General features: G+C 36.6%; 1 protein-coding gene across 3 annotated transcripts in view; it reads right to left on the reverse strand.

Moving 5' to 3' along the window:
* SLC25A36 (solute carrier family 25 member 36) overlaps window positions 1–26,611 on the reverse strand; it is a 38,541-nt gene extending 11,930 nt beyond the window's left edge. For 2 of the 3 annotated variants that reach the window (XM_025375834.1, XM_025375833.1), the window contains exons 1-4: window positions 26,336–26,611; window positions 11,541–11,705; window positions 8,678–8,755; window positions 4,986–5,086 (exon numbers count right to left, since the gene is read on the reverse strand). In XM_025375834.1, the coding sequence (XP_025231619.1) occupies window positions 4,986–5,086; window positions 8,678–8,755; window positions 11,541–11,705; window positions 26,336–26,376 (385 nt within the window). In that variant the 5' untranslated portion in view covers window positions 26,377–26,611. The remainder of the gene's footprint in view (window positions 1–4,985; window positions 5,087–8,677; window positions 8,756–11,540; window positions 11,706–26,335) is intronic. The other variant, XM_025375835.1, reaches the window with a different exon arrangement.
* Window positions 26,612–27,494: the final 883 nt, after the last annotated feature.

Consider the following 27,494-nt stretch of genomic DNA (forward strand, 5'->3'; position numbering starts at 1 on the left):
CACCTAGTGAAACATGAAAATGAACTTAAGATGACATGAGGGATCCATTTGTAAGGTAAGAAGAACTAATATTGCTCCACAGTCAGTAAAAGCAAAGTGCCAACATATTGGCCATACTGTTAGTAGGGTGGTTAGCATGTTAGAAAGCTTAAAAAAATTTTTTAAATGCTACTTTAAAAGTTTTGCTTTATCTAAGTAAGATTCCATTTGACAGTGTCGACCAATTAAAAACCAGATTAACAGAAAAATTCTGCTTAAACTTGCTGAAAATGTTGATTTCATTAAGTGAGTGATACCTGTAGTGTTGCGTTTTCAGTACTTTTTATTTCAACTAACTTCTGTAAGAACAAAGCCCACCTAACCGCCTAAATGTATTAACACCACTTTTAAAAGTAATTAAAACTAAAACAGCTAAGATCCCATATATTCTTATCCTGCATTTATTTGCAAAGTAATATTAATTTTTTTTTTTTTTTTGCAAAAGAGTTCTAAGAAAGCCACGTATCAACAGACAAAAAAGAATGGAAAGCATTGTATCAGGCTTTTAAATATGTTATACTAAGCAAAGAGAACTGTGATTTTATCTAAAACTTTTAAGACAGTATAATACCATTTACAGCTATATATTGTTATCACATTCTTTGGAGGTCAAGGCTGTTACCGCCACGCTGAAGACCCCAGGCCTTTATTACATGATGACTGAAAAATACCTCATTCTTCCTTCTAGAAGGAATATTATAAAGGAATCAGACTTAGCCTTTATAAAATATGCAATGCACACACAAATTCAGGAAATAAAAGTTAATTTCCCGCCTCCTAATTCCACAGCTATTATAAAATCCCAGGGTGCGTTTCTTATACTACAGGCTGCAAGAGATGCTCAGATCAGTACTCACGAGGTTTAAGTTAGTCCATATTTCTACAGGAAGTGACCTGCGGATGGGGAGCATGAGATGACACGATCTCACTCTTTTCTCGGGAGAAATGTACAGTAAATGCCTAAAATAGACACAGGCTTTTCTGTATCATAACAACAAGCAGTGACCTCATCAGAAACATGTGTACAAATTGAATCCCATTGGAAGGATTTGAGAAATATTTACTGTGAGATCTAACTTTTTTGAAAATTTTAAGTTAAAAAAAAGAAAGGAATATCAAAATGGGCCATTTAAAAAAATGTACCGAGTACTGAAAATCCTGCCATCTGCAGCAGTTTCAGAATCTAAATACTTACCTAAAAGAAGATCAATTCTGCCTTAAAGAAAAAAATGCTAACCTTGTCAAAAGGGAATATTTAGAGGGGATCATCATCTCCCATTTTCCTACCACTATTATCTATTATGATTAAGGAGGTGAAAACACAATTTCTATTCTTTAACAATCAGCCTACTTAGTAAATCTTTTTAAAAAAAAAAAAAACCCAACAGAATATTCAAGTAACTACATTTTGGAGCTATTTATATAAATTTTTAATAAAATAAAGTATACATTGCTACAATAGTACCTTTCACCTTTTGCACTATGGCCAGTAATATTGCACATCCATACTTATGAAATATTTTGCATTATTTTGTATTTAATTTCTTGTGTTCTACAAAACAAAAAACAGGAAGAATGTTTACACACAAACACACAAAACATCTGTCCAACCATCCATCTGGCTGAATTAACTGCCATGGACAAATAAAATATTGTTCAAAAATATTTCATAAATGCAAGACAATACCTGTATTTAATGAGTAAAAGCCTTTATTATAATGAAGTTTAAGTCTAATAGAAAAACATAAATTGAAAAATAACAGTGTATGCTGTAAGCAAATAAAACCCACTACGTATGTAGGAAACTTTCAATGATTACATTACTAGTATTTTAAAAATTGAGAACTGTATGAATATATAATCCAATCAAAATCAGAATTCATTTCCTTTACATTTATAATGTTCTATATAAAAGTATATACATGCCAGATAAAATCTTTTAAAAATTGGGAATTACTATAAAGAAAGAAGTAATTTAATAAATTTTTTTGCATACATCTGTGCCTAGGTGTATACAGAGGAATATACAAGTTAATTTAAACAAAATATACAGGCAACAAAACAGATACCCTCAATAGCTGAGATATACTGAGTCTGTCAAAGGTCATGTGTAAAAGAAAAAAAAGGCAGGCAAAATATTAAGAGTCAACATTATTTAATTTGATTAAATATCCTCACAACTGAAAAAAATTTTTAATGCATGAAAATGTACAGCTCAATTTTAGAGGCTTACACATTCTTACAGTATGCACTACAACAAAAAGACCCACTTTAAACTGTCCTTTTAATAAAATAAATTTTTAGTATCTAAACATGAGTTCATATGGATAAAATGCAAAATGAAAATGAATTGAGAGGTCACTTGGAATAAAAATAACGTACAGTGCCTTATAAATCCTTAATGTGTGTGCTATCTGGTGTGTTAAAATCTTGCAGGCAGTATCATTAATGGTCCATTTTAGTGTGTTTTTGTGTACTAAAGTGACAAGGTTAGCATTTTTTCCCTTGAATAGACAGCTGAAAATGATTTTTCACAGAACTAGCTTTACTTCATACCCCCAAATCATTCATGTTTAGACCTATAAAAATAATCCTAAAAAAAACCCCAGAGTAATCTGGTCTAGATTATTTCAAGAACAAAGGGGGCAAAAGGCTACTTCAATGAGTCTGCACTGGACCATTCAGTTTTACCAACCATATAGTTATGAATAAAACTGCAAAGCTAGATGTTAATGCTCATTAATAGTGCACAGAAGCTCTGAAAGCACAGTTCTCAGAACAATGTAACTGCAAACAAATTCAAGCAGTATTTTCTACACAATAAGTGTACAGTGCAGTAACCTCTGAACAAGTATGAGACTATAAGTTTACCAAAACTCGAGGAATTCAAGTTGGGAAATGGTATCAATGTATAGATAAAAACGAACTACATGTTAACATTTGTAAACATTTGAGAAAAAAGTGCAGTGACAATTCTACTGAAATTCTTTGCAATGTGATACAAATACAGTAATAAATTCTGATGAGATAATCTAATGAAATAAGATGTTCCTGTGGAAATATATTCTGAACCTCTACATTTGCTATATTGATATAACAAATACCAACTTAAGGCCGGGAGCGGTGGCTCAGGCCTGTAATCCCAGCACTTTGGGAGTCCGAGACGGGCGGATCATGAGGTCAGGAGATCGAGATCATCCTGGCTAACACAGTGAAACTCTGTCTCTACTAAAAAAAATGCAAAAAATTAGCCGGGCGCGGTGGCGAGTGCCTGTAGTCCCAGCTCCTCGGGAGGCTGAGGCAGGATAATGGCGGGAATCCGGAAGGCGGAGCTTGCAGTGAGCAGAGATCACGCCACTGCACTCCAGCCTGGGAGAGAACGAGACTCCGTTTCAAAAAAAAAAGAAAAAAAAAAAAATCAACTTAAAATGACCGCTCATCTAACTTTCTAGATTCCAATTCTTTCAAATAAGATTAATATTTCTTTATAATTATCTGAGGTTATAAGCCAAAATCATAATCACCGGTAATTCAGAAATGTATTTTTAAAGAACCTGATAGAGTGGTTTATATAAGGTTTGTCACTGGCCACCAACCTTTACCTTACATCCAAATTCATAGGGGAAAAATTCTATCTATTAATATTCAACATCTGTAAAAATTACATTAAAAAAATTCTAAACACAAGATAATCTCTATGACACTAAATGAAAGAACTGATTCTCAAAATTCAAATCTATGTAGACCACTTGACTCATTCCATGGGTAAGCTAACAGAGGTTCACATAAATTACATAATTTGCCCAAGGTCTCCTTATTGGTAAATGATTGTATTTCACTCTTTTGACCTTTAGATTGTCCCTTCCAGTTTTAAAGCTTCAGTGAGTCAATCGACAATTACTAAATACAAAAAGTATTAGAAACAATTTGTAATATGATAAGGGCTATTGACCTTTCAGAAATTTGTATTTCAAACTTACTTACTTCATGAAGTATATAGGTCAAATTGATTCAATTTATTTCTAAACCAAAAGTGTTTAACAGTTTAGGGCACTTATTATTAAGCACATAATTGACACTCAATTTATTGATCAATAGCTGATGAAAGCAGCTACAGTTTATAAAGTTACAGCATAATTTGAAAATCTGAGATATGAGTAAATATGCAAAAATCTCAGATATTAGGGAGAATTTTCTATGGAAAACCGAAGTTCATGGCTTTGTCCAACATGCATAGCAGCAAATGATTCCAGAACCAGATTGGTCAAACCAACTGTTTATCTTTATGGCAGTATAAAGACCTAAAACTTGTTGTTTTAATTCAGAATCATATATACTTATCAGTGATGACAGAAAGAGAGAGTTCCTGGAAACATTTCTATAGTAAGCATGTACACATAGCCAGTGTCTAAATTTCAGGAGCTATCTAGTGTGAATTATGTAGAATAAACAATTTTAAAAAATACACATGGTAACTGAATTATCATCACTCACAAAAATTTCAGCATTTGAGCACAGGACAAAATGAATACTTTACCAAGAATTGCCGACACATTTCAGACAGAAGCCAAAACATGCAGCAAAAAGGGAAAAGACACTAACAGAAATTGAGGAGAGAAGAGTAAATCACAGCTCTGTAACTTATTTACAGTGTAATTATGGTTGGATTCTTAAAACTATTAACAATGATCACTAAACATTCAGTGGACTACACAAGGCAATATAAATATATTATTTGTACCCTAGCATGGAAACTCCTAACTACAAAAACGTCAACTGATGACAGATTTTACATATACCTAATTTGGTTTATATGGATAAATGTAAAAATCATCTAATCAATGAAAAGCACATAAATCATCAACTTCTCACTACAAACTTATAATTCAATATTAAGTTTCTAGGTTTCAAGAAGTTTTTTGTTTTTTAACATTATACATTCATACCTGCCATTGCCGCTGAAATCATGTGTACTTGGGTAGAATCAGGATCAAATACATCATTCAACTTTTCCTTGCAGTTTGAATAAGCAGCAAAGTATATTGCTCTAAAATAGAGATTTAGATTTATCAATAAGCATGTTCTTAATGCATAAGACTTACATATAAATTGATCTTCATAATTTTAGAATGCAGAAATTTAAAAACCATAAACAAAGTCCTAGCCACATTCTCATGTAACATTAGATATATACACTTTTCATAAATACTATGAAGTACTTTTTGTATTGACTCATTAAAGTAAGACAGTATCAAATGTAAAGTTCCTACCATTCATCCTCAAACAGACCCCCGTCCAATACTCTGACAGCCACTTAACTCACTAAAACTTGGTATCCAAAAAGATAAAAAGAAAAAATGAAATTTTTAAAAAAGAAAATAAAAACAAAATAACAACTAATTTAAACAAAAAGTATTTAAGATTTTGATGTTTAGAAACTAAATGAATGAATAAGGCTGTAAGGCCGGTGCAGTGCTAAGGCTAAAGTAAATATAGTTATTGGAGATAAGTAGATATGGCATGAGCACTTAACATATAATTTTTTTCATGGGGAGAAGAGGGTGAAGCAGATCCAAATGATTAAAATATATGCTAAACAATTTTAAGATACTGTGGTATATTCTAATTCATAGTACACACACTGTAATTCACATTATCCTTAAACAGTCAAAACAATTCCAACAAAAGAAATCAGACCCATCAGGTTAGAATGTTTTCCAATGTTTGTAAACACTGAGTTAAATTTAATTAGTTCCCTCATTGTTAACTTACTGACTATGACTTTATGCATCCCCACTACCTCCTCTATGTTAACTTCCCATGTTTTGAATTATTTGCTCGCTGTATGAAACATCCTGTTATTTCCCCATCTTACTGGATGATTACTCATCCAATAAGAATCAGAGTAGACAAATACAAATGAGAATTTCACTGTTGTACCTTTATTAATGTGCTTAAGAAAAAAGGAAAATTAATATAACTTAAAATGAAATATCGTACTTTATGAGAAGGAAAAACATAAGATACACTTGATGCCAAGTTGGGAAGAGGAATAAACAATGTATTTCTAGAAATCAGTAAGAAAAAAAGAAATCCTAATGAGAAAATGGCCATGAAATATATATAGGCAATTCACAGGATAGACAAATGACAAATTACAAGAAAGTATGACTATACCAAAAATTAAATAAATATGTATTAAAACAGTGAAAAATTCCTTTCAGTCCATTTGGTAAGTATTAAAAAAAGATGGACAGTAGCCAGCATTGGTAAGGCTATGGATAAGGGATAAAAATCCAGTATGCCTTTTTATACTAAGGTAATTTAGTAATATTCACTAGTCTTAAATATGCATATGCCCTTTTATTCAGAAATTCTAATTTTAGGTAACCATCCTAAAAAAAATACTTCCTAGTGTTCAAAGATAAAGGTTGAGGTATGTTTACTGAACCATTGTTTATACAGTGAAAATCTAAAAATAATCTAAATGTATAATAAGCAAATGTTTATTAATGATGGAATACTATACAATTAAAAAAAAACCCCACATACTATCCATGGAAAAACTTCAAGTTAAATTAGGTTAAACATTTAGTATGATTCAGTTTATGTAAAGCATAATAAATATTAAGTATACATGTTTTTATGTATATGATAACCCAGAAAAATTACTAGAAGAATATACAGGAACTGTCTATTAATGGTGGTTATCTACGAGAAGTGTGAGTGAGTGGGAAGGTACACAGGATGAGAGATGATGTGTTTAGGGTAGAAACTTTACGCTATACTTTTTTTGTTGTTTTTGTTTTACGAGATAGAGTCTTGCTATGTTGCCCAGGCTGGTTTTGAATTCCTGGTCTCACATGATCTTCCCACCTCAGCCTCCCAAGAAGATGGATTATAGGCATGAGCCATTGCATTTGGTGTTTTTTTCTTTTAACTTTTTTTATAATTAGGATGCAATTTTGGATATTTTCTGAAAGAGAAAAGAACCCATAAAAAGTTGAAACCTAATAAATAACAAGACATGGATCTGGTACATGGTTTGGATACAGAAAGCATGTTCACTCTAAATATGAACTTTGTACCATGTTCTGTTTAACAATCTAAGATGCAATGGTGTCAGAGAAAAATGACGAAGTGATGTTTTCATGTCCTTCTGGCTTCCTTAATAGGTAACAGAACCATTCTATCTGTTTGGTTTGTCCCATAAGCCAAAAAATGACTTAGTTTTAAGAGTTCCAGATCTTCCCCTTTCTTACTGCTAGTTCCTTTGGCTGCTCCTTTAGTTATTAGTTCCTTTGCTTGTTCTTTGTCTTTTGACTTTGCATAAAAACTGCTTCACAATGATCTTACTATGCGGTCCTTTGCACCTACACATGGTGCCATGCCCATCCTTCTGGATGGTTACTGATACCAGTTACACCATAGTTCTTTATACACATGGTGCCATGCCCATCCTTTTGGATGGTTACTGATACCAGTTACACCATAGTTCTTTATCATTATCACCCTGACATCTCTTCAGCATCTTCCTTGAATAGCTTCCTTTTTATTATGGTAAAGGCCATGTACATCACTTACTGCCCTTCAACGATACACAAATTCTCAGGTTTTTAGACTTTTTGTCCCTTTCTTCAACCCTGTGCTAAGCCCTGACATCCTTCCTAGTCCTTTGGTTCTACTTTTCTATCTTGTTTCTTTGAAGTTTGATTTCTATGTGGAAAGGGAGAAAGGAACACTAACTTCAGGTGGAGTGCAGAGCAGGATAGCTATGAAAAGCAGAAAAATTCAAGATACCCCAAATGCCTTTTCGTCCAAGGAAAATATTTGTTTAAAAGAATGCTTACCTTTCTTAGAGTCAGAATTTTTCAAGATGCAAGAGCTGGTTTAGTTAAACTCACAAATCTACCAAGCACTTATCTCAAAATATCAGGAGTATTTTACAGCCTTAGCCCTGTGTAGATTTTCAATTCTGCAGCCCCAAATTCTTCTAACTCCTATGGTCAGATGAGAGCATAAGCATCTCCCCAGAAGACTCAATATACTGCCACTATCTATGAGGGTATTTCCAGATTTATCTTGCAAATATTACTAATTTTATATCTCCTAGTCAATGCAATATAAAGATATATAATATATTCATAATTTTCAACTTTGATTACAACAGCTCCCCCAAAAAATCTCAGGTCCGTTTATAGAATTTTAACATTTAAAACTCTTATCTATAAATACAGTGTTCCTTAAACTTCTAGCTATAATAAGCGATACTTTATTATTTTCCCCAGTATAAGACTATCAATAATTTAATGCAAATACTATACCTTCTCTCTTATATTATGAAACATAGCCATTGTATTCATATTACTACTGTTAATTTCTAATAGCACTGAAATACTGTTAGTCTTCAAAATATCCAGTACCATTTCCTACCACCAAACATTATTATATAAATTTGTTCTGGCTAGCACCTGAAATTCTTAAAAAGAAAATTAAGTATTTTAACTTCCCATAAACATTGAAAACCACATTTAGAAATTTAACCGTATCTATAAATGATTAAATCCAGGTGTGCTGAAACAAAAGAGATTGCCATAATTTGCTTAACTTTAAACAATTTTTTTTTTTTTTTTTTTACCTGGAAGGGGCTACCCCCACTAAATTGGGGCCTAATCCTCTAAACAAGGAACGTGGCCCTTCTTTTTCCAAGATCAACCTGAAAGAGAAAAAACATTCTATTAGAAATATCCTTCAAAGTCTGGTACTTTATTTACTTTGTATAAATAAAGTTAGAGTCTAAATCCAGTATATTTGTATTACGTTATGCTTGTCTGGTTTTCCTTATTTATTAAAACTTTGTGGCCAGGCACAGTGGCTTATGCCTGTAATTTCAGCACTTTGGACACTGAAGCGGGCAGATTCCTTGAGGCCAGAAGTTCAAGACCAGCCTGGCCAACATAGTGAAACCTCGTTGCTAATAAAAAACACAGAAATTAGCTGGGCATGGTGGTGCATGCCTATAATCACAGCTACTCAGGAGGCTGAGGTAGGAGAATCGCTTGAACTTGGAAGGCAGAGGTTGCAGTGAGCCAAGATTGTGCCACTGTCCTCCAGCCTAGAGACAGAGTTAAACTCCGTCTCCAAAAACAACAACAACAAAAAAAATTAAAAGAAAAAGAGGAAACACAACAAAACACAAAACATTGTTTTTTTCATGACATAGCATAAATTGTTGAAGACTGATAATAGATTTACTAGTAGTGATTAAAAAATCTGTTCAGATTCTTTCCTGAAAGATTAAGACACAAAGATAAAGAGTTCTACATTATTTTCATATGATCATGCTACTCTTATCTTTGATTTCCTTAACTTTACTATCTTTACCAGCAAATTGAAAGCTTAATAACTACCTGCCAACTAGAAATGTAGTTCCTTCCTAATTTTCAGGTCTTTTACTCAATATTGGACAATACTTCTTAGTATTGCAGTATTATCTCATCCCCATTCCATTGATATGCTGTAGCAGAACCTATCACCCTAATGTCCTTTAAGGTACCAGAATGGTTGGCCTGTTATTTCTCCTGCTACTCAGTTAACAGTTGCTATACTGAGTATTTAACTGTATAATTAGCTGTTTATAAGTAGAAAAAGTAAGTAGATAGAAAAAAGAAGGCGAGGACCCTGACACTGTGGAATTTGCTGTTCTGTTTTGATAAAAAGAATTACAACAAAACAAATAAATTAACAGACCATATTAACAAGCAAATACTATACAACCTAGATACATATATGCTCAGCAGAGAAAGGAACAGAGCCAGGTGTAAGTCACAGAAGGCTTTTTTGGAGTAAGTTATGAAATGAAGTTTTGGCAGTGAGAAGGAACAGAAACTGAAGAGTAGGTATTTTAATTCAGAGTTAACAGACTAGGCCAAGTAGTTCTCAAGCATCTATCTGCTTAAGAGGGATCTCTTTAAAGGTAGTTGGGTCTAATGGTTAATTAAGGCCTGAATTGAGCGGCCAGACTTCTCAAGATATGAAGCTCAATGTTGGTAATGAATAACTCTAAGACCCTGAAATAACTTTTCTCTCATACTTAGTTTTATCAGCAGTAAAACAAAACAAAACAAAACAAAAACAGTACCCTTCTACTGGTTACTGTGAGGATTAAGTAAATTAATATATGAAGAGCTTAAAAGAGGGCCTGAAAAACCGAGAAACTAAAACACAGCCCAGAAGGATTACTAAAGTTCTTGTGAAGAGAAGGCAAAACCACTGAAAAGAGAATTAAAAAGTATTATCACAGAGGTGAAAAGAAGAATTTTAAGGGGAGGCAATCTGTGGTAGTAAATATCAAAATCATGGTATTAAAATACCTTTCCTATTATAAATCAGATAGAAATATTTATCTGTAACTATAGCATTTTTTTTTTCTTTTTTGAGACACAGTCTCACTGTATCACCCAGGCTGGCATACAGTGGCACGATCTTGGCTCACTGCAACCCCGCCTCCCAGGTTCAAGTGATTCTCCTGCCTCAGCCTCCTGAGTAGCTGGGGATTACAGGTGCACACCACCACACCTGGCTAATTTTGTATTTTTAGTACAGACAGGGTTTCACCACGTTGGCCAGGCTGGTCTCGAACTCCTGACCTCAGATAATCCACCCACCTCGGCCTCCCAAAGTGCTGGGATTATGGGCGAGAGCCACCACGCCCGGCCCAATTACGGCATTTTAATCCAAAACTGTTATCAATTTTATTCTACCTATTCATGTACTTATGTAAACAAGTTTGAAAAAAGAAAAGGCTGATGAAACCTTTTAGTAACAAAGGTAAATACACAGAATGAGTTTATTTGCTATTACAAAATAAACACTACTGAACTAAGTTCAAACAGTGAGCTGATAAGGCAGACACAAAGGCATTCAGTTATTTACGAGTATAAACACGCAAAACCTGATTTTAATAGTTTTGAAATTTCAAATCCAATGGCAACATAATGAAGTATGGCAAAATGTAAAAACAAATCTTTTCCAAACCATCAGGAAATGTTAAACAAATCCTGAATAGCATTAGAACTCTGCTGTCTCAGTTGTACTTAGGTTACATAAAAATCACAGATTGTCGTTAATTGGATGTACTTACTTGTGAGAGTACTTGGAACATTAAAAACATACACAAAAGCAGTTAGCATTAAACATTATCACATTTCAAAAGTAAATGAATAATCCAAAATAAAATTCTTACAATAGCTTTAGAAAAAAATCCACTGGATAAATGTAGAAATATTCTAAATACACATGATTTGGAAATAAAATTACACTTTATTTTATCTAACTATTCTTCTCCATTAGGGATTATCATTCCTTATGAGTACAATTCAGAGTAACTTCTGTAAATAGGTTTATAAAGAATCATTTTAAATATCGCAGAATATAAGTAAACAAACATCTGGAAATCACTAACGCAAACTAAAAAAGACTGCTGAATACTATGTTCTCACTTTAGGCAATGAAGAGGTCCAGGAGACACTATTCGGTTGACACTGGCTCCAGCCATGGTGTTCAGGTGAACTTCAGAAATATAAAGTGTCACAGAAGATGACTGCAGTCGTGTTTTTACAACTTCCAGTGGACATGTCAGAATAGCTCCCACTGTACCACCACATCTAAAAAAAAAAAAAAAGAACAAAGCTCATCTACTTGATTCATAAGTTAGTACATATGCCCAGAGCTGTAATCCTCATGGGTACCTGGAGCTTTGCCAACATACTAAAATTTATAATTTTTTATGTTAGATGACTAAACAAATTTTTAAGAGATTCCATTATTTGATTACATACAAACATCTTCAGTAACTAAAATGAACACAGTTTAATAACTATCTGGCAAGAATAATTGCTGATGACTTCAACTGATAGGTGCTGTTACTAAAATTGTACTGGTAAGTCACATCATGGCTTTAAATACTGTCCTAAGGTTTGCTTTAGTACTCATGTATATATAACTTGTGGCTCCGTTAAAATCTAGGCCATTCTTTGAGGTATATCCTGTCTTTCAAACTCCTGTCCTTTCAAACTGAAGAGATGGTCTTCTGAGCATTAAGAAAGAACTCATTGATAGTTAAACATATATAGTTCTCTTATGTTAGATACCCAAATATTCAAAAGTATTTCATCTACAAAAAAATACAGCATTTGAGGGCATGGCTCACACATGTAATCCCAGAGCTTTGGGAGGAGGCAGGAGGATGGTTTGAGGACAGTTTGACATCAGCCTGGGCAACACAGCCAGACCCCACCTTACAAAAAATTTGTTTAAAAAATTAGCCAGGTGTGGTGGGGTATGCATGTAGTCCTAGTTACTCGGGAGGCTGAGGTGGGAAAAGTGCTTGAGCATAGGAGTTCAGGACTACAGTGAATATGATCACGCCACTGCACTCTAGCCTGGGCAACAGAGTGAGACCCTGTCTCAAAAAAGAAAAAAATTGGCATTTGAGTCTCACAATTAATGTCTGTCAGGCCTACACATGGAAATTTGTGCAATGTAGGTAGGGTTGTTAGAATAATCCAACATAAATAAAAGGACGGATCACCAGAACCGTAAGAACAAAAGCTCTTAATGACATTAAACTGTTTAAAAGGTATGTAATATATAGGCTGAGTAATTATTAGTTTATTATTTTAAAATACAAGAGTAGAAAGTAATTTCCTCTTAAAATATTAATAGCTACCAAATGAAGCCTTTAGAACTGCTTTCTAACCAAAAGGGAAAATCGCTCAGAAAAGCTCTTAGTGCGGTCAAAGAGAAAAGCTAGTTGAGTCAGGTTAACATGGACCTTCAAAATGGGCATTAAAAGAAAAAGAAAAGCAACCCATTCAATAAAACACTAAACAATTCTACCCCCACAATTAAAAAAAAACCACACACACATATACATAAAAAGGAAAGCAGGCATGGCAATGTTAGTATCACTCCAAATAGAATTTAAAAGAAATTTTAAAAGATAAAAATATGTCATATTGATTTATTAGTATATGCCACCAAGAAAATAAGATAAAACCAAACTGTATGCAACTAATGAGTGAAAAACTTATGCAACAAAACTATTAAAAGATAAAGAACATTCATACGTAAAATAAAAAACGTAACCCTTACCTCACACTACATTTTAAAATTAACTCAAAATGGATCATAGACCTAAGTTTAAAATGATGAAACTATAAAACATCTAGGAAAAAAAATCTGGAAAAAAATCTTTTAACTTTGTGTTAGGCACAGACTTCTTACATGGAGATCAACAGAAGCACAAATTAAAGGAAAAAAACTGAAAAACTGGACCTTATCAAAACTAAAAACTTATACTCTGAAAGAAACTAAAACTGCTAAGATAATGAAAGAAACTGAGAAGAAAATGAAAGCCACAGACTGAGAACAAATATTTGCAAATCATTACCTGCAAAAGTGCTTATAATCAGGAACAAAACCACGTAATTCAGTAAGAGATTTAACAGATAGTGATATATAGATGCAAATAAATACACAGAATTCTCAAAATCCTTTGTCATCAGGGAAAAGCAAAGTAGATCCATTATAAGATACCACTGCCCATCTATTAATGGCTAGAATTAAAAAGACTGATCAACAGTCAACTGCTGAACAACTGGAAATCTCTTACACTACTGGTGGGAATTAAAAATGGTACAGACATTTTAGAAAGCAGTTTGTCAGTTTCTTACAGAGATAAACATAAAATTGCCACACAACCCTATCTCACTTGTGGGTACTGACCCAAGAGAAATGAACAGGTATGTCCACAAAAAGACTTGTTCATGAATGTTTATAATAGCTATACTTATTAATAGCTGACAACCAGGAACAACCCAAATGTCTATCAACTAGTGGAAGCAAACTGTGATACACCTATATCATGGAATACTATTCTGCAGTAAAAAGCCACCACCTGGATAAATCTCAAAAGCATTATGCTAACTGAAAAAGCTAGGCACAAAAGGCTTTTATTTTTGACATTAAAAAATTATCCCTACTTAAGCAAACATTTTTATGATATTCTAGAAAAGGCAAAATGAGACAAACAGAAATGAGATCAGTGGTTTCCAAGGGGTAGAGGAGAGGGAAGAAAGTGCAAGGGGTATGGGGGAATTCTTGGAATAACAAAAAATGTTCAATATCCTTTTTTTTTTTTTTTGAGATAGGGTCTTGCTCTGTTACCAAGGCTGGAGTGCAGTGCCATGATCATAGCTCACTGTAGCCTTGAACTCCTGGGTCCAAGCAATCCTCTTGCTTCAGCCTCCCTAGCAGCTGGGACTACAGGCACATGCCACCATGCCCAGCTAAGTTTTTTAGTTGTTTGTTGAGACAGGGTCTTGCTGTGTTGCACAAGCTGGTCTTGAACTCCTAGCCTCAAGCAATCCTCCCACTTCAGGCTTCCAAAGTATTGGGATTATAAGCATGAACCACTGGGCCCAGTCAATATCCTGACTATAGTAGTGCTTAAAGGACTTTATAAATCTGCCAAAAGTCAATAAACTGTATACATTTAACAAAGCATAGATTTTACTGTACGTAAACGATACATTGACAAATGTGATTTGAAAAATATGTGAAAACTAGTAGGAATTCTTAATACATGAACTATCTGGGGCTGAATATATTTATATTATGTGAAACATTCAATCATAAATAAGCTTAATATTTCAAAAAAAATTCCACTCATAGCTTTAAATAGGCAGTTAAAAAAATTTAACCTCCCACCAAAAAATGTCGAAACCACAATTATATGGTCAGACTTCAACAAAATTAGACAAAAAGTAGTAGGATTATAGCAAATCTGAAACAAAATTAAGTAGAACTTAGAAACCTCAATACTCAATAAACAAGGAAAAGATATTTTCAAACAGCCATGAAATAGTCTTAAAACCTCATTATATGTAAGGCCACAAGGAGAATCTTAAATAGAAGCCATTAATTTACTTACGATAAGAGTTGAGAGTTAAGTGGTAAAAGACATGAGTCATCATCACACAGTATACTTTGAGTATATGCAATGCAGAACTCAGAAGAACCTGTGGGTTGGTCCATACCATATTCACACTACAACAGTGATCTATTATGGCAAACCATAATAATTTCAATTTGTCTTTGCCTGATTTCTTTTTAGCAGTTTAGTTTATTTACTTTGTAAATTTGTTGAGCATAAAACCCACAAACAGGCCCAAAATCTATAATAAATATGTACATGTTTTGATTTTATATTCTGTAAAACCTAAGAAAGAGTATTGTTGAATATGAATAACTTCTAAAAAATGTCTCCAATGAACATGAATTACTTCTATAATTAAAACGAAAACAAACAAAAAGCAACATGAGCACATAAAGCCATGATTCCTACCCAGTCATTCCTGATTCCAAGAAAATAAATATTAAACAGCGAAAACAAAACAACAATGGTAAAAACAACACCTATGCCTCACACGCTTGTTGTAAAGATGATATAATATAATCCATATAAAGCATTTTGTAAAGTGGCACATAAAAAGTACTCAATAAATAGTAGCTATATAGTTATGTATTTCTATTACTGATAATAGAAACTATGAAATTTTGTAATAGAAGTATTATGAATATTTTGTGGCCAGACCAACAGACAAGGTAAATACTATGATATTTAAAAAACACTTCAGAAGTAAAACACATGAGAATCTGAACTGGCCAGGCATGGTGGCTGATGCCTGTAATTCCAGCCCCTTTCAGAGGCTGAGGTGGTAGGATCACTTGAGTCCAGGAGTTTGAAACCAGCCTAAGCAACACAGTGAGACTCTGTCTCTTAAAAAAAGAAAGAAAGAGACTGGGCGTGGTGGTTCATGCCTGTAATCCTAGCACTGTGGGAGGCCGAGAAAGGTGGATCACCTGAGGTCAGGAGTTCAAGACCAGCCTGGCCAACATGGTAAAACCCTGTCTCTACCAGTAATACAAAAAATTAGCTGGGTGTGGTGATGCACACCTGTAATCCCAGCTACTCCGGAGGCTGAGGCAGTAGAATCGCTTGAACCCGGGAGGTGGAGGTTGCAGTGAGCCGAGATTGTACCATTGCACTCCAGTCTGGGCAACAAGAGTGAAACTCTATCTCAAAAAAAAAAAAAAAAAAAGAGAGAAAGAGAAAAAAAAAACAGCCAGGTGCAGTGGCATATGCCTGTAATCCCAGCTACTTGGGAGGCCAAGGTGAGAGGATCGTTAAACATGGGAGCTCAAGACTTTAGTGAGCTGTGATTGCACTACTGCACTCCAGCCTAGGCAACAGAGTGAGACCCTGTCTCCAAATGATGACGACAACAACAACAAAAAACAAAATTAAAAAACAACAAAAAAATAAGGCCAGGCGTGGTGGCTCACACCTGTAATCCTAGCACTTTGGGAGGCCGAGGAAGCCGGATCACTTGAGGTCAGGAGTTCAAGACCAGCCTGTCAAACATGGTGAAACACCACCTCTACTGAAAATACACACACACACAAAATTACTCGGGCATGGTGGTGCACACCTGTAATCCTAGTTACTTGGGAGTCTGAGGTGGGAGGATTGTTTGAACCTGGGAGGTGGAAGTTGCAGTGAGCTGAGATTGCACCACTGCACACTCCAGCCTGGGTGACAGAGCGAGATTCCACCTCAAAAAAATAAGTCTAAGTAAATTGTAGAGAGGTGGGGGTGGCATAAGTGGGTAGATGCACAAGCACTAGGTTTTCCTGAAGCAGTTTTACATTATAGAATGCAATAGATGTGTAGTGTAGGGGTGACACTCTGGTATTTCTCTTGCTGCAATTAAAAAAATAATTATTATGCACACTGAAATCAGAATTGATGTAGAGAACAAAACCATTGCTTCAATAAAGTTGGGATGAACTACATTAGATTTATCTTTTCTCCATGTCAAAAATATCACTGTCTAAAGAAATATGCCAGAAGAACAGAAAGCCCCAGAGAAATCTGCAGCTGCAAGTTTTCAACCAATGAGGCAAATGGGAAAGACAACTTAGTAAAGAGGAAGAAAGGCTTGCAGAGGGAAATACCAAAAAGCAGCAGGGTTTTGCCCTGCAGAATCCCTGAGAGGCCTAATGATTAAGGGCACCAAGTATTCAAGAGGGAATTAAGGCAAAGAACTGAAAACAGAAGGACTGGCTGCTGCCACACAGGCTGTATGACAAAGGTAGGATGCCCAGTGTCTCCCTATGCCTTACACACACACACACACACACACACACACACACACACACACACACANACACACACAGAGACACACACAAGCTATATTCCTAGGCAGAAGGCTAATTCTCTGAAGAACACAAACTCAACATTTCTGAGGTTAGGTTTAGCAGGAACAAAGGATGCAAAAACAATCCACACCAAGATGCACTACTGCAATCTTTCAAGGACTTCAACTCCAGAAAAAAAAAAAAGGTCACATAATAGAGGAAAAGTGACCAGATTAGCATCACGCTTCTCGACAACTGCAGATTACTTATCCTAAAATTCTATACCAAACCAAACTATACATCTGGGACAAAGTATTCAAGAAATTGTCTACTGTATACCCTTTTCTTACACAGCCAACTAAAAAATGTATTCCACAAACTAAGAGAGTAAACTAAAAGAAGATGGCGATGGGGAGGGAATCAAATGCAGGAACAGAATAACCCAAGACAGAGAAAGAAGTCCCAAGATGATAGTGAAACGGCAGACCTGGGAAAAAAAACCAAGCAAGATAGGATTAGTATGACAGAATTCAGTGGGCCAGAAGTCTCCAGGAAAAAAAAGACTCACAGATGAACACAGCTGACCATATGAAAAAAAAATGTTCAAGTATGAGTACTCACACAACTAAGCAAAAGTTTTTTAATGGAGGTAATTATTAACTTCAGGGGTAGTCAGGGACAGTGGCATGGGGCGGGGAGGAATGAAGTTATTCATAAGAAAGGAAAGGTCACCATAATAGACAACTCAAACTTAGCTCAGCAGTGAACAAACAATATTTGTATCGTCATAATAAGGTAAGCACTGACTACTGATTTAACAAAAACTGTATCAAATTTTATATTGAGAGGATGTAAAGAAAGGGGAAACAGAGAGTGGTAAAATATAACTAACTCCTTATCTACCACAACAGAAAGATGATGTATAATATATTAATTTGAAAACTAAGAAAAAGCAACAGAGGAAAAATGGTGGAGTAGAAGCAGGCACTCATTACTGGTCTTGTTTCCCTCTGATCCAGTGATGTGGATGACATCAGTTGCAAGGTGTGGCCAATGTAATTTGCTATTAATAACACAGTTCAAGGCTCGATGCTTTACTATTTTAAAAAAGTTACAATTCAAAGTTATTTCTATAAAGCAGTCACTGGTTTGTTCTGTGTGCTTTCTTGACTGGCAAAGAATTCCAAAGACAGAATAGCCAAGTCTGTAGCAGAAGAGCTAAGTTCATTAATCTGTAACATCAAAAATTCAGAAAGGAGAGTTTCTTTCAATGTCACTATACCCCTGGTCACTATACCCTTGGTATACCCAGATTAGAAGTAACTACATGTTCTTTATATTCGGAGCAAAATGACCTGGATCGACACTCATTTAAAGTTTTATAGGCAAATGTCTTATATCTTAAAGATATGAGAAGGCCAAGATCACTTGGTGAGTCAAATAATCACATAGCTATGTATTGATCTTATAGAATATTTAAAATTGTTTAATATGGTTATCACTGAAGAATTTTATAAGACACTTTAAACTATTTCATTTTCATGATGTTTGTCAAATTGTACAGTAAGTTTATCAAGTCATCTCAGTAATTTACTGGAATGTAGACATATCTCTAGCCTATTAGGTAATACTGCAGATGCTAGTAAAGCCAAACTTTTTAGAGTTTAACTGTCTAAGAACTTTCAAATGTTGTTTCTATTTAGTGCATATACTGAAGATAAAAATTCTAGCATGCCAGGGCATCTAGCTACCTTAAGGGCCTTTATGGACCTCTTGAGTAAAGGAGTGGCAAAAAGATACTTAGAGTGTTTTTTTTGTTTGTTTTTGAAGCTAGGCACAGTGTAACCAAAACTGCTTTAAAAAACAAAACAAAACAACCCTGTGCAAACAGGTCTTGTAAGAAAGAGCAAGGCCTCTGTTAGGGGCCTCAAAGTGCTCTCCCACACTAGTTATTGAAGCACAGGAATCAAAAGTTGAGGGTGGGGAGACGGGAGAGAAAGGAGAAAGAAATTGTTCACTGAGTGAATATGAATAGCAAGCAGATGAATTTCAGCCATCATACCCAGTCATGAATTCCTAAGACAGTACACAGACATAAAACTCCATCGACTGGATAGTCCCAAGCTGCTGAACCACTAGATCTGGCTCCCCTAGCTTTAAAAGGACTTTTACTAGCCATACTTGGAAAAAATCCAAGGCACTGTTAGATATATGTCCTCAATATTAACCTCTTGAGCATGTATGGATCAGGAAACTTGTTTTTAACAGGAAAGGTAACAGATGAACAAAATATTTTCTGATGAGGTCCACAATATTTGTATGTGCATATTATTTAAAAAGGTACTTCAGAATTCATTTTGTTAACTGTACACAGTGTTTAGCTTTATAAGGCAAGATGAATAGGATAAAATATTTTATTTTTCTGCCTGCAGTGATATTCTACTTAGGGTATTAGTTACATTAAGAAATATCACTCACTAAACATGAAGTTTCTTTAAAATGCTAGCCAAACTTAAGGAATTTTTCAATCTTAAAACATGTAGACTGCACTGGGCGTGGTAGCTCAGGCCTGTAATCCCAGCACTTTAGGAGGCCAAGGTGGGTGGATCGCCTGAGGTCAGGAGTTCAAGACCAGCCTGGCCAACATGGTGAAACCCTGTATCTACTAAAAATACAAAAAATTACCTGAGCGTGGTGGCAGGCACCTGTAATCCCAGCTACTTGGGAGGCTGAGGCAAGAGAATTGCTTGAACCTGGGAGGTGGAGGTTGCAGTGAGACAAGATGGTGCCACTGCGCTCTACCATGTGCAACAGCAGCAAAACTCCATCTCAAAATAATAATAATAATAAAAAAATGTAGATTGTCCCTGAAATTCTATGCAAATCATTAAGGAAGTCTTACCAAAAATTGTTTCTCTGGTAGTACATTTGTGTAACTATTTTCTCTGAAGCTTTAATGTTCAGACAAGAAACAATACAAGTTTTTGAAACGGCGATGGTCATCTATATACCTGACAAACTAACTTATGAAAAGTCAGCAATGCGTGGTTCAGAATAAAACAGCATTTTTTAAAGTATAAGAAGTGTTTCTGATGCAGAAAAAAATTCACAGGTTATTCTTATTTTGGATGATAAAGCAAAATCAAGACTAGTAATACAGAAAATTTTAGCCAACTGAGATAAACATGGAAGCAAGCCGTATCATGCAGCCCAAGATGCAATTGTACAGTCTTTACCACTATTTAGAGTGTTTTTTGGTTTTCGTAAAGGTAGGCACAGTGTAACCAAGACTGGTTTAAAAAAACAAAAACGAAAATCTCTGTGCAAATAGGTCTTTTAAGAAACAGCAATGCCTTTGTTGGGGGCCTCAAAGTGCTTACTATTTTAAGGAAAAATAGTAGGATACGAGACTGAGGGAAAAAAAAAAATCCATTATAGGAACAAAACAGGCTGAGAGAATGTGGTAGGTTTAGTAAAAGTAAAGTTCCCCCTTTCTTTGCTACCCTTTACAGCAAACCTTAAAATTGTCTATTTGTTGTCTCTAATTTCTCTCCTACTCCAACCAGACTTTTACTTCCCTGCCCTGGAAATTACTGAAAAAGTCACCAAAGGTCCTCAATTAAATTCAGTGGTTAACAGCTTTCAGACATCTTAAATGACACCAGCATTTGATAGTTGATCATTTACTCCTTTCTAGATCTTGTATATTTGCTTCATTTGGATTTCAGAATACCCTATTTTTTTGGTCACTATGAAGTCTATTTGGCTGGTTCTTCCTCTTCTCCTCATTCCTCTTCTCCTGCTCTCTTTTATTGAAGTCCCCAGAGGGTAGTTCTTGGTCCCTTCTTCTCTATATTCACTCCCTTAGTGATGTCAACTAGGCTCATGGCACCACTTATGTTCCAATGACCACTAAATGTATATCCCTAGTCCAATCCTCTTTCCTGGACTCCAGGCTAGTACATCCAATCACTTAAACAACTAGCTTCTTGACCTCTCTATTTCTCAAACTTACCATGTCTAAAATGGAACTTCTGATCTCCCCTTACGCCAACTCTGTTCCATCTGCAAACTTGCCCATCTCAGTTGACAGCAATTCCACCCTTCCAGGTGCCCAAACTAAAAACCCTGGAGTTATTCTTTGCTCTTCTTCTACACTCTGCATTCAATAGGTCTAAAATCTTATTACCTTTACCTTCCAAGTCTAGCTAGAATTCAACCACTTCTCACAAGGTCCGTTGCTTCCAACCTAGTCTGAATCACCATTATCACTCAAGTGGATTACTGAAATAGCCAAATCAACTCCCTACTTTTGCCTCTGACACACGCATAGTCTAACAGAGACCAGTTAGCCTTTAAAAATTCTATGATGACTCCTCCCATTTCAATAGAAAAGGTCACAATCCTTTAAAGGCCTAAGAAGGCGCTATCATTCTGGCCTTACCTGCCTCATTATCTCACTCTTACTGGGGCTAGGGTCTTACTGGGACTAGGGTCTTACTGGGGCTAGTTCCTTTTGTATAGCTTATTCTCTCCCTTCCAAATCTTTACTCAAATGTCATCTTCTTAGTAAGATTCATCATCATTCGATTTAGTACTAGAGTGCACTCCCACCACAGCCCTTAAAGGTGCACCACTTTTTTCCCATAACACTTAACGCCTTCTAGCTAATGAAAACAACTACTAAACAAGACAGTCCCTTTTTAGATAATTGTCAATATTCTTCAATACTATATTAAAACCGGACAAGTGGTAGGTACTTAAAGGTTAGTTGCAATGTAGAATCTGAATCATACCAGTAAACTTTTCGTACTGTTGTATTAAAATCCACTGGTCTTTTTTAAAATCTGAATGACGCTTTTACCCATGCCTGACTCTATGACATCATATATATATCGGTCATTTGAAAAATACTGGTTCACTGGGTTTGCAGGTCTTTCAAAACATTCTAAAAGTATTAAAAAAATGTACACTTACTATCACCATCTCATCAGAAACATCCTTAGGTACTGGAAGGCTGGGGGAGAGGGGTCAATTCAAAAATTCAAATTTCTGTTTGAAAACTAGAATTTTGTCATTGGTAACAAATGCTATCAGTGGTTTTCCTTAAAAAGGCTTCCTTCAGTTTTTGGTAAAATGTCTGGTCTGAGTAGTCAGTCTATTAATCGTTAAGTGAGAATGGGTCTCCATGAAAAAAAGAAGCTAGTGTGGCCTACAATTGAAACAATGCATAACCACACTTCCGCATGCAGTTACTTTATGCCTATTTCCCATTTTGTCACACAAAATATTAAATATAGAGGTATTCAAAGGTTGCGATGTAATAAAATTAGTATTTTTACTCCCTCAAGAGCATTCTTAAGTTAAACTGGCTTTTTTTTTAATTGCAAGTACCTGGAGGTGAATATGATTACTATAGTCTGGTGCCACTGCCTTGATGCATGCTAAGGCATCAACAGTTTTACCCATCATTGCTTTTGTGCTATCAGGACAAATGTCAACACATTTGTGCCAATAATGTCTTTGTTTTTTATGAAAATAGTTTTAAACTCTCAAACCACAAGTAGGGTCTCAAGAAGGAGAATCCCTGACCCACAATGCTGTGCTACACTAATCCATTTGCAGAAAAATGGTAGCTGCTTTGCTACAGTAATCCATTTACAGAAAAGTGGTTTCTTTGAGAATATTATCCAACAGGATAAGAAACTTCCCTTAGTTTTGCAATCTATTAGTAAGAAGAACAGAATGCATTTTTAGAAGGAAAAAAAGGGGAGGAGGATGTCTGAATGTTTGTCTCCTCCAATGTTAATAAGATGAAATCCTACTCACATCCCAAGGTGATAGTATTAAGCGGTAGACACTTTCAAGGTGATTAGGTCATGAGATTGTAGCCCTGACATTTGGGATTACTACCTTTCTAAGACACCAGAGATCCTGGCTAGCTTCTCCTACTACATGAGGATACAGCAAGAGAGTGTCTTCTATAAGGAAGTAGACCACCATCAGACAACGAACCTGTTATTGCTTTAATTTTGAACTTTCCAGCCTTCAGGACTGATAGGAATATTTGTTATTTATAAGCCACCAGTTTTTGGTATTTTGTAATAGCAGCTTAAACAGAGCAAGACAGAGGAAAAGGAGAGGTAGTAAAAATTAAGGAAATGAGACTAATAAAAATATGGTCAGAGTGAAGGGGAAATAAATCACATTAATTATACTTTTAAGTATTCTACTTTTGCCCTGATCTTCAAGAAAACCGGTGAAATAATTTAACAAATATCATTCATTATACCAAAATGGGAGTTTCAATAAATAATAATGATTGAGCAAATAAATGAGCTCCAGGATATAAAAAACAGACAGTTCTTAGATCATCTTTGATTTTACTCACTACATATATTAAATTCTCTGTCATAGAAGCTACAAAGAAAAAACTTCATCTACTTAAAGTCTGAAGGTATATAGCTCCTATATGAGACAGTATCTCCCTCAAATACAAAAAAATGAGCTGCCTCTGTAGATATATGCCACTGATAAAATAACTGGACAATGTATAATTCCATCAGTCTTTAAAAATACATTTCATATTGCTTTCATCTCTACATACATACAGTATTAGAGGTACAAATAAAATTAAATTATATTTACATCTTTTTTACAGGCTGCCATGATATGGTTCCTTAACTCAATTAACCTAACTACTGACCTTACAAACTCTGAATATTAACTCTGGCAAAAACATAATGGGATCAAAGGGTGTCTTAAAGAAAGCACGAGTTATGCATGTCAGTATTTCACCCAGAACCAAGGTCCAGTGATGGTGTTTAACAATACAGTTACTAGGCTATTAGAAATCTGGGATTCTGATAAACATATCTGAATATTACAATTTTACTTATCAGAAAAACAACTCAAAGGCTCCATATTCTGAAAACCCTTGCCTAAGATTAAACACACTGTGACAGGTTACTGATGGTTCTTTTAAAATATACTGGGCTTTCTTTAAATAGATAAGGTGTGTTTTACTTAACTCACTTATGTAACCACATATAAAAATAAAATCAAGATGAAATGCAAAGGAAGATAAATTATATGACTGAGCACCTACCTTGTATCAGATTCTACATACCAATATCTCATTTAATAGTCTAAATAAACTACATACGCTAGACTGGCGGGGACGGGATGGAGCTCCTAATCTATGTGTTTAGATGCTACAAAAACCTCCCATTCCTGTTCTTAAACCAGAAAACCTACATTTACATGTTTTTGTAATAACAAAATGATGATCCTAATCCAAAGTGGGAAATTAGTGCAATCAAGCTAACATTTATTTCAAATATAAGTATGCCCCATTTTTAACAAAACTTGATATATGAATCCTGAACGCGGAGTAATAGAAATGTTAGGAGCTAGAGAAGGGCTTTCGAGATCATATAATACAATCTCCTAATTTTATAGATGAAGCAATTGAAATGAAAGTGTCAATATTTCACCCAAATTAAAACAGTGCTAGACTACATCAGTGGTCTCCTCACTTCAGGTGTTATAGATCTAATTACACGAGGAAATTCAATTATTTGCATGAGATCTTTTCAAGAGCATCTACACAGCGACTGCATTTTAAAAAAAAAGATTTAATTTGCCTGATTATTGGCAGCAAACATTTCAGAAATATGGAAAGCCAATTGCCTAAACCGGGTCTCACAGATTAATAGAAAAATATTGTTTTTATGCCAGAACAGTGGCTCGCCCATAATTGGTGTACAATAAATGTTTGTTGAATGAAAGTGTGCCAACCTAAAGTATTGCCATCATTGGCTCAATAGAGTCCATATGTCCAACTCAAAGTAAGACACCGTGAACAGAACTGCATGTATATTTCTTTCATAATCTTAAAAGTGGTGGATCTAAAAACTGTAGTATTTAAGAAGATGCCGGTAAGTCTCAGCATAATTCACCGAAGCCATTTTTGATAAGAAAACTCTTTATAGTCCTCCAAATAAGTAACGCTTAAAATTGCTGATTCTCCAAATGATATAAAGGAACAAATCTAAACAGGAGGCTAAATTGGCAGCTCTAATACTCATGTTGGCAATCAGGGAACTAAGACTTTGGGCTTAGTCCTAATCTTGCACACACATAGTAACTATTAACACTATCTTCAAAAAATCTGACCTCTCTCCACTCCTACTTTCTCCTAAGCAGCAGAAAAGCAAACGGTGTACAAGAGGGGTGGTTTTCTCGAAAGGAGTCTGACCCCAAAAGTACTGCAAAGCTTTGCACCCCATTCACCACCTGGAAAAGCTCGGGCAAGAAATTTTCCAAGGCCTAGAAACACCCTACAGCAACCACGGGAGAATACCAACGCCTTCCCCGCTGGATCCCATAGCTCCCTTACCACCCACCCTGCAAAGTCGAGCCCGGAAATGAGCTGCCCGAGGTCCGAGGTGGGGCGTGAGTGACGTGCGGAGGCCCAAGCGCGCGGCAAGGGGCGAAGGCTGAAGGAGGCTCCGGCGCCCATTTTGTCCTCAGCCTCCGCACTTTCCGCCCCGTCCCCTTGGGCCATGCAACCTACGCGAAATCCGGAGCCAGGCTACTCAAAGCGGCCCTGAATCCCCGACACCCACTAGACTGCGGCGTGCGGCCGGGTCCAGAGGCGGTCGGGTAATCAAGCGCCGACCCCAGTTCTCGCCGGCGTCTCCTAAGACGCTTGAACTCGGCCTCCGCCTCACTCCAGGCCCAGCGGGCGCAAACCTCACTCCCGGCCCGGGTTATGAAACCCTCAACCTTGTCTGCCTGGGCCTCTCTCGCTCCCGGGCCCGGGCCTCACCCCCTCGCTTCCCCGAACCGGAGCCCCCTACGCCACCCACGGGCTGGGTCTCTCCCCTCACTCGCGGGCCCGTGGCTGCTCCCCGCCCAGGCCTCACCCCCGCCCCCCCGTCCCCCTTCACCCCCCTTCGCCCCTCTCGCCTGCGTCTTCGGCCCCAGCACCCTCAGCCCCAGTGCGCACGCCCCGCCAGGACCGTACCCCCCGGCAAACAGATGCACTAGCGTGTCCCTCTGGCTCATTCTCTCTCCCGCATGTCCTCCGGGCGCTGAGGCGGGACGCAGATCTGGCCGCCCGCTACGGCAGGCGGCTTCGGTCCCGGACTGGAGACGCACAGCGCCCCGGGGACGGCGAGGAGGCTGGCCGAGACGCGGCTGCAGAAAGCAACCCGGCACAGCCCTCCCCGCGGCACTCTAGCCGCCCCGCCGCCTGCCTAAGCGCGCCGCCCTCCACCCAAGGCTGAGAGAGACCCGGCGCAGCGCGACAGAGGGTGGGCGGGGGATGGTAGGGGAAAGATGACTATTTGATGGCCCCCGACATAAACAGAGGCTCCCATTGGTCTGAGGGTCGTGACGTCACGCACTCTGCCGGGCTCTTTCACGTGATCCCTGTGGGCTCTTTCAATGAAAGGGGCCACGAGGCGTGGCCAGAGCGCGTGCCCGCGGGGTGGTAGGTCACCGCGCCTGTCGCACCTGAGGCCTAGGGCGAGAGACCTGGAATGAACGCGACAATCACGGCTGCGCTCTCCTGAACAGGGAACTGGCGGGGCGGGAAAAATCGCCTTGGTTCCGGGTTCACAAGAGGATTACTTTGAAAAAATTGGATTTATGACCCAGCAATTCCCTTGGTGTCTCAGAGTAACATTTCGCACAATGCATAAAAAGGTTTGTGCATGGATACTCCTGTGCAGGCTCACAAACAGTTCAGAATTATGAACAATGCTTGTAGTAGCAGAAAATTGAAATCAGTGGGGGAATGAAGAAATAAATCACGGAACATTCCTACTATGGAATATTATGCAATCGTGACAGGGGATGAGGTGACTCCATATGGCAAAAAATCTCCCGAGGTGTGTAATAAGTAAAAAAGGCAAGTAGAATTTAAACACTCGGGTTTATTTTTTAAATAATAAAGTAAAAGTTCATGGAAAATGGAATTAAAAGATACAATTTAAAAATACAAACTTTGTTTTTCAACGTAAGCTTCATCAAGTTAAAAACACTTTGGTAAGTGATGATACCAGCTGTTTAGTCCATCTGTAAAGAATTGAGGGTTATGGGAATTTAATCATGAAAATGCAGGCTTTTTTACATTATTAACTGAAGAAAAATGGGTGCCATTTACAGATTTTTCACGATTA

This window comes from Theropithecus gelada, chromosome 2 (assembly GCF_003255815.1).
Source record: "Theropithecus gelada isolate Dixy chromosome 2, Tgel_1.0, whole genome shotgun sequence".
NCBI lineage: Eukaryota > Metazoa > Chordata > Mammalia > Primates > Cercopithecidae > Theropithecus > Theropithecus gelada.